General features: G+C 43.4%; 1 protein-coding gene across 1 annotated transcript in view; it reads right to left on the bottom strand.

The window, feature by feature from the left end:
* RIN2 (Ras and Rab interactor 2) overlaps positions 1 to 7,837 on the bottom strand; it is a 30,036-nt gene that overhangs the window by 4,490 nt on the left and 17,709 nt on the right. The window contains exons 3-4 of the mRNA XM_009330130.1: positions 3,302 to 3,494; positions 2,287 to 2,398 (exon numbers count right to left, since the gene is read on the bottom strand). Of these exons, the coding sequence (XP_009328405.1) occupies positions 2,287 to 2,398; positions 3,302 to 3,494 (305 nt within the window). The remainder of the gene's footprint in view (positions 1 to 2,286; positions 2,399 to 3,301; positions 3,495 to 7,837) is intronic.

Here is a 7,837-nt window from a genome sequence, read left to right as displayed (position 1 = left end):
CTTCCGATTCTCTCCCCCATCCCACGGGGGCAGGGGGGAAGGAGCGAGCAAGCGGCTGTGTGGTACTCAGTTGCCGACTGAGGTTAAACCACAGCAGCACCTGCAGCCTTCTCAGTCGGTAGAGCATGGGAAGCTGAAAAGTCCTTGACTAGTGTAAATACTACTTGGCAACAACTAAAACATCGGTGCGTTATCAACATTGTTCTCACCCTAAATCCAAAACACAGCACTATACCAGCTACTAGGAAGAAAATTAACTCTATCCGAGCCAAAACCAGGACAAAGCGATTGCCACCTCACTTACATTAAGCTCTCTCTGATTTCAGTGGCAAGTCTCACCCAATGACTACAAAGATCAAACAGAAGAAGCTCCTAGAGTGAACGATCTAGATCTTTCACCTCTGGACATGACTGAGACCAGAACAACAGAAGGAAGAGCATTTATGAAATATAATGGTAGCATAAGACAGGTTCCTGAAGTACACGAACGCCGGTCTCTTGCAGCCTCGGACAACTTCTACAAAAGGGTGAATGTGAAGTCTGTGATTGCTTCAGCCCATCCCTGGGTTAGAAAAGCCAGATCACGGGGGTGAAATCTCTGGCTGTTGTGGTGTGCACACTGTCACTGTTTCACTGGCAGAGGAATGCTTTTGAAATTCATCTCCCAAGGAAAGTACTTCCACTGCTGCAGACATCTGGGCTGAAACAAGGCAGACTCCCGGGCTTGGTGGAGAAAGCCAAAAGCCATGCAGCAGCTTCAGATACCTCAGCAACGCCTCTCTCAGTGAGTAGTGAAGGTGTAATTTTGTCAGTACTCCATGGTGTAAGGCCAGCTCCCACACGCAAGGTTCCCGTGCTACTGACTATAAAGTCTGCACGTGAACCAGAGGAAAACTTAAGTCAGGTACTGATCTTTTATCCAACCTGTACACTGAAGGACAGGTCAACCTGGTCATTCATGTGCGTGGAAAAAGGGATTTCTTTAAGACAGACACTAACAATACAGATACTAAGCACGCAGGTGATCTGGGGGCGGGCTAAGAGAAGATGGCTGTTCAGATCCCTGACTACAATTAAAACCTCAGCTATGACTGGTGAGTAAAAACATCAGTAGATACTTCCCCCTTGTGGTAAAATTTTAGTCATGAAAGACAGTATATTATTATTTTATTTTCTAGATGGGAGAGAGGGAATTCATTAGTATAACAAGCCTACAAACAGCCTTAGATCACGCAAATTAAATACATCTGTACTACTGCCAGTCAAGCAGCTTTCCACAAATATTAATTCACTTATGAGAGAGAGATTACTTCGTGGCTGAAAAAAACAAAAACAGAGGGGAAAAAACCTATCATTGATAGCTGTCTCTTCTCTTTGCCATGCTTTGTTTGTAACTGGAACCAAAACCAGACACATAGAATTAACTTTTTGTTGCTGGGGGTAGGGAAGGGAGAGGTAAAAAAGAAAAACTCAACTAAAATTATCTCAGTTTACTAATAGAAGTTAACTACAGACCCTCTGCTTCAGGGAAGTTTAACTGAAATTGCTGCCCATTTTCTCCAGTTTTCACTTTCTTGTTGAAATGAACCATTTGCTCCACTTGCAGTTTCTGCACCACATACGCTCACCAGCTGCAGCTTCCTTTTTCATTCCTATATCTCAAACACTCTTCACACCCTCCCTCTAAAGAGATGAGGACAGTATTGTTTTGAAACTGACTGGAACTCTAACATTTGCTCATTTCTATTAGAAAACAGGGAGCAAATATGGTTGGAATTAAAAAAAGAAAAATAATTGATCTCGTATAAGAAACAGTTCCAAAGGGTTAAAATCCAGCTAGTTATTAAATTAAAAAAACCCACCAAACACCAAAACCAAAAACCAAACCAAAAAACAACCCACACCCAAATTTGTAGACAGAGAGAACTCATGACAGAGTTGCATCCATGGAACAGTCCCCTGAGTACAAGGAAACGCAAGGACATTTCATTGAGAGCAGACAGGATTATAAACTCTGTTTCTTCAGAAGAGGATAACTATCCATAATAATCAATGAATCCTGGATTCAGCACGGTACATAAAAGAAATATTCCAGCTGCATCCATCTTCCCTTCTCCAGGATATGCCTGACCCACTCGCAGAGCCCTCTGCAGAGAGCACTGTAGGCAGCCTGTGACAATATTTGCATGACTTTGGGTATCTTCTGCTGTGTGTTTCACCAATGCAGAGTGCTCCTGGCCCATACAGGGTGACAAATAGCTGAAAAGTATGTAACTCACAACTTACTGTATGTACTTTCTTTTATTGCAAATTCTTTTAGGCAGGACCCACAGTCACTGGGCAGACGCAGAGAGATGACTTTCTTCTGCAATCCTGCAGATTTCCTAACCAGAAATATCTGTTGTGGAGAAGGCAAAAGGACATGGTTTTAGCTTCATCACAGATGCCCTAATAGAGACAGATTATAGACAAAAGGAACCAGAACAACTTCATGATCTCTGATCTATATAAAACATCTCGGAATTTTACTCGGTCATTACTATATCAGGTCCAACAGCTTAGTGTAAAATGGCAGCAAAACATTTAGAAAAGCATCTTATCCTTCTATAACACAGACACATGACACCAAGTCCATTATGCCCTTCTCTGAGCTCTCCAGTTTAACACACAGCAAATCCCAAGTCTTGAGTCAAGCTGCAGAGTCTGGAGGAGACTGATGGAGTGCTCCTGTGTCCCACCAGCCCATTCATGCAATCCTTCTGCACCAGGAGGGACGCAGCATTAGAAACATGCAATCAGCCTCATCCAAGATGACAGGGCCCGGTTTCCACCACAGCAACTTTAATGCAGGCACCAGTGAAGGATAAAATGCTGTAATTTCCCATTTATCTATTGTTTTCTCATTATGGGGGAAATACATCTGTCACATACAACCCTGGTTAGCAAGGTCCAGCTTTGGAGCTGTAATTGCAGCAGTCTAGTTCTCAGCTCCCGAGGACCCCAAACTAGTCCCCCAACATATCAGCCCAGGTAATGGGTCACACTCCAACTGGTCCAGCTGCCAAGCGTTCAGGAAGCCCTCACTTGGATTATCCAAAGCACAGAACAAATGGGGGTGGGGTGTTGGTTGGTTGGGTTTTTTTGTTTGGGTTGGCGGGGGTGTGTGTTTTGTTTTTGGGGTTTTTTTTGTGGGCTTTTTTGTCGTTGTGTTTTTTTGGTTTGGGGGGTGGGGTGTTGTTTGTTTGTTTGGTTTTTTTACAACTAACACTTGCACCAAGTAAATTGAAATGCAACTTCTTACCCCAGGAGGCTGGGCCTGCAGAATTTCCATGGCTTCAGCATCATTCAGACCAAGCTGCAGCCACACAGGGTGAGTATGGAGGAGCTTGTCCAATATGCTTAGCTTGTTGGATAGGCTGTCATATCCAGAGTCCCGGGGGCAGCTTTTTATATCGTTTTTCTCAGGAGAGACATTATCCATGTCCTTTACTAGACTGTGAAAAATTTTTTAAAAATTAAATTAGACATGCTGATCTCCTATAAACCATCACTCAGTTCAGCAAACAGAGTTATCACAAAGCTAATGACACTGCTGGTAGCCTGGACTGGCCTTTCTCCTACTGAGAATTCCTATAATTAGTATACACAAACACCATCTTATCCATAAGATTTCTTTCTTATTTCTTTCTTTCACTCATCCTCAATTTAACAGCTAGCTTTAAGATAAGCCCTAGCATTCTTGTATTAGCTTTTTAAAATTCGGCAATCACTTCAGATACACGTGTATATGCATACATGATTGACTGAACATTTCACCTCATTTCTTTGTTATGTTCACGTTTGGAAAAACTTCTCTTCAAAGCTATTTATGCAATTCAGATATTTTTATTCCCAAATAGATTGCAAAAGCTGCAACCCACAGAAGTCTTCCTCTGTCCTGCCTGCCAGAAAAATCTGTTCAACACTGGCAATGGAGCAACCCACTACCTGTTGGTGATCACTGCACCAAACACAAACACTTTCTCTGTTTGTTTGTAGGGATTATTTTCACAACAGAAGCCCACAAACTAGCATCACTTCATCTTACTCCCAGACTACTGTCTGCTCCACCAGCCCTGTCATCTTCACAGCTGTGCATCCATCTTTGTTCCCCTCTGCTAATGAGTGGTCAGAGACCTCAGTCCGGAGAAAAGAAAAAGGAGACAGAAAAGAAAAAAAAGAAAAGGAAAAAAAAAAAAAGGTTAAATTCCCCAAATAACCCTCCCTAAGGCACAACTTCATTAAGAAATTGTCCTAAGTGGTAGTAATTTTTTATGGTCCATGCTCTAAATTCTTTAAATATTGACATTTTGACATTTTGCCATGAAAGGTCCTTACCTCACGTTTAGTACTACACTTCCCAGGATCAGAAGCAAGTGAGGAATTGTATATTTATGCTCCTAATTCCTTTGGCTCTGGATCAACTCTTACATGAGGAATAAAGGCTAAGCTAAGCGTGAATGTGGCAAACTAATGTAAGGTTAAATTTATTTGAGGCAGGGCAGCTAAAGTTACTGCTATATTCAGTAATGAAGTACAGTTCTTGGAGGCTACAGATACTTGTTATGATTAAAAATCCAAATAAACGGAATATTTTGAGACCTGTTGTTGTTATGCAAAGCTTCACCATCATTCATATAATCCAGAACACCCAATATGATTGCACGTGTTGCTGGTTCAAATTCCTCATTTTTGAGCTAGAAGTACATCCTGCGATTCTTCCAGTGCTAGAAATCACTACAGAACAGTTGCTCTGGTAACAGCTTCCTTATGACAGTATTTTAGCATAGACAAAAAACACCCTGTAAGCTCAAGATCTGAATCACTAAGATGTCAGGCACAGAGGCTGCATTCTCCCTACAGACCTTTTCTGATGCCAGAAGAGGCCCTGAGCAGCAGAGGGCAACACAGCTGCATTTCCCCACTGCAAACTGTCCCACAGCTCTACAGAACTTTGTGTTTTGGATAGGCACTAAGCATCATTAACAGCATTTACCACCTTCATTATGCCAGCTACTGTACCCAGAGCAAATGGGTAGAGACTTCACAAGCACAGGAGCACTGAATACTTACAAACAAACAAAAATCCACACACACCCCCTCCAAACACAACCCCAAAACAAAACCTACCAACCAAACAACAAAAAACCCCAAACAACCAAACTGCTTTTTTTCTAGCTTTGGTCAGCAACTTGCAGCATCTCTGGACAGGGCTAGAAAGGAAAGTAAGTGGGGTAAAGAACTTTCACTACATGATCAGATAAGAACAGGCACAGTCATTCAGACTTTTCATTACCTGGATCAATTATCACTACTGGATCACCTGTGTGCCTCTCCCTTCCTTTTTGTCCTCTTTCTCCACTTGCTTATTTATGATGTAACGCATTTTAGATTTGCAAGGCATCTAAAATGCAGATGACCTTCCCTCCCCGAGTGTCAAAAGCTGCTAGTAACTGCCAGTATGCCTTCAAGGGGCACAAAATACACAGAAACATGTTGTGTGCAGAAGGGAAGTAGTGTTTACATCAGTTATGACAGGGCTCTGAAACAATAGGAATCCTGGGTTCCCCTTTCAACCACGGTCCCAGCAGAACCTACTGTTGTAATGTATGAATTTCCACGAAAGTCAAATCATGAATCACAAAAGTGTTTTCATGAGCTGTGCCTCCGGTAAACATTGCTCAGAAACTTTTCACTCACCTTCAGAACCAGTTAGCAACGTTACAAACCAAAGACAGCTATAGCAAAGTGCAAGTTATACACTGACACTGGCTGCGGGCTTAACTAGATATAACTTATTTCTATTCCTTGGTCAAGAGGTGGAAACTAAACATGTTGCAGAGGGAACATGACTGAGAGGGAAAATTTGTTTGCCTACAAAAGAAAGTTACATCACATGCACAGGTGCATGACTGGTATCAGCTATAAGGACTGGCACTGCTTGCTACCATGAAACAACCTAAAGCTAGTAAGAGTTTGCACATGTACGTAGGGTCACAGTGTTCCTCTTCAGTATGGCTGGCTTAATGTTGTCAAACACACCCAAACCGTTATAAATCAGAAGATTAATTTGAATAGGGAGCTGTCAGATTTTTGGAACCTCCAAGTACTTACATGCACAATCCCTCCCACGTGCTGAGATCGAGGAGGAACGCAACATGTGAGCCCACACCTTACTGACCTAGACGCACACACACCTCCTCATTGCAGCTGCTTCTGCCCCCTCGAGAAATAAGCCAAAGATTATGACGAGATTATTATCTGATCACGACGAGACTTTCTGCCACTCCTAAACACTACCAGTTCAAATGACCCCGATGCACCGCAGCTAGATCAGTACTGGTATGTTATTGCAATCCGCAGGAAGGTAAACTAGGAACAAACAACACTTAAAATATTTCCCATCCAAATAATAAAGAAAGCAACAGAGAGAAAGATCAGACCTGGTGAACTACTGGCAAGAGCATAGCTTGGAAAAACCATGTCTGGCAAACCACATACAACCTATGAGAAGCCACTTCTCAAGGTCCAGGAGGTAAACGCAGTCAAAAGTCCATTGGTCTGTTTTGACAGCCTATTTGCAATGGTCTAGCACTACCGAGCATCATAACCTGAGTTTGTTTTCTATTCTTAAAGTTGTTTTAATTAAACATACAGTCAAACCCTGACACATGAGAGTTCCTGAAATTTGTCACAGTTAAGACTGTAAAATTATTTGGGACTGGGATGTGTGTGTAACTTCTTTGGAAACAATAGCATGAAAAGAACCACCATTTGAATTCCTCACGATCACCTGATTAATTCAAGTGTACAGAATAAAAAGTGCCAAACATGGGGCTCAAAGGGTTCGAGATAACAGGTTTGATTGGAATGTGCTAGATCAAATTTATAGCTGTTATTGCTGTTTAGCTATTAATTGGCAGGCTCCTGTGCTTGCCACGGGGCTTGCTTGCCTTACTGTGTATTAGAGTCTAGTGCTCATTAGTGGCTGCTTTTTGGTTTCGCTGCTTACTCTACTGCGTATCTTATTCTGCTGTGCCTGAGAACATTTTGGTAACAGCAATGGCCATACGCCTGGGCTGGCAGATGGCCAGGGCATCGCTGCTGTTTCTGTGCTTCTGTACTGAACAGGCTGAAACTCCAGTGTGAACTCGAGGCGAAGAGACTCTGACCTGTGGATGAGTCCACACAGGAGCAGGACACCCCAAAGCATCTGTGGCCATGAATAAGTCCACATCAGAGCAGGTACATCTCAAAGCATCTGTGGCCGTGGTGATGTCTGTGCCGCAGCAGGTATACCCTTGGGCCACGATCCCTTCAAGAGGTAAGTCCACACTGGAGAAGATACACCTTGAAGCACCTGTGGCTGCGGATAAGCCCATGCTGCAGCAGGTATACCTTGAAGCATCAGTGGCTGTGCATGAGGTCATGCTGGAGCACCTCAAAGCGTGTGGCCAAGGATAAGCCCACAACAGAGCAAGTACACCCCTGGAAGGACTGCAGCCATGTTGGGGCTCATGTAAGGCCATGTTGGAGCAGGTTTACTTCTGAAGGGACTGGGGCTGTGGGTAAGGCCACGCTGGAGCAGGTATATCTCTGAAGGCATTGTGGCCCACGGAGAAGGCCATGCTGCAACAGGTGCACCTCAAAGCAACTGTGGCTGTGGATAAGTCTATGCTGCAGCAGGTATACCCCTGGAGAGACTGTAGCTCATAGATAAGGCTCCACTTAGAGCAGGTACAACCCTAAGGGACTGCAGTCTGTGGATAAGTCCAAGCCAGAGCAGGGGCAAGGGGAG

Source organism: Pygoscelis adeliae, unplaced genomic scaffold, assembly GCF_000699105.1.
Source record: "Pygoscelis adeliae isolate BGI_AS28 unplaced genomic scaffold, ASM69910v1 Scaffold188, whole genome shotgun sequence".
In the NCBI taxonomy this organism is placed as follows: domain Eukaryota; kingdom Metazoa; phylum Chordata; class Aves; order Sphenisciformes; family Spheniscidae; genus Pygoscelis; species Pygoscelis adeliae.
This window is presented reverse-complemented; position numbering and strand designations above follow the sequence as displayed.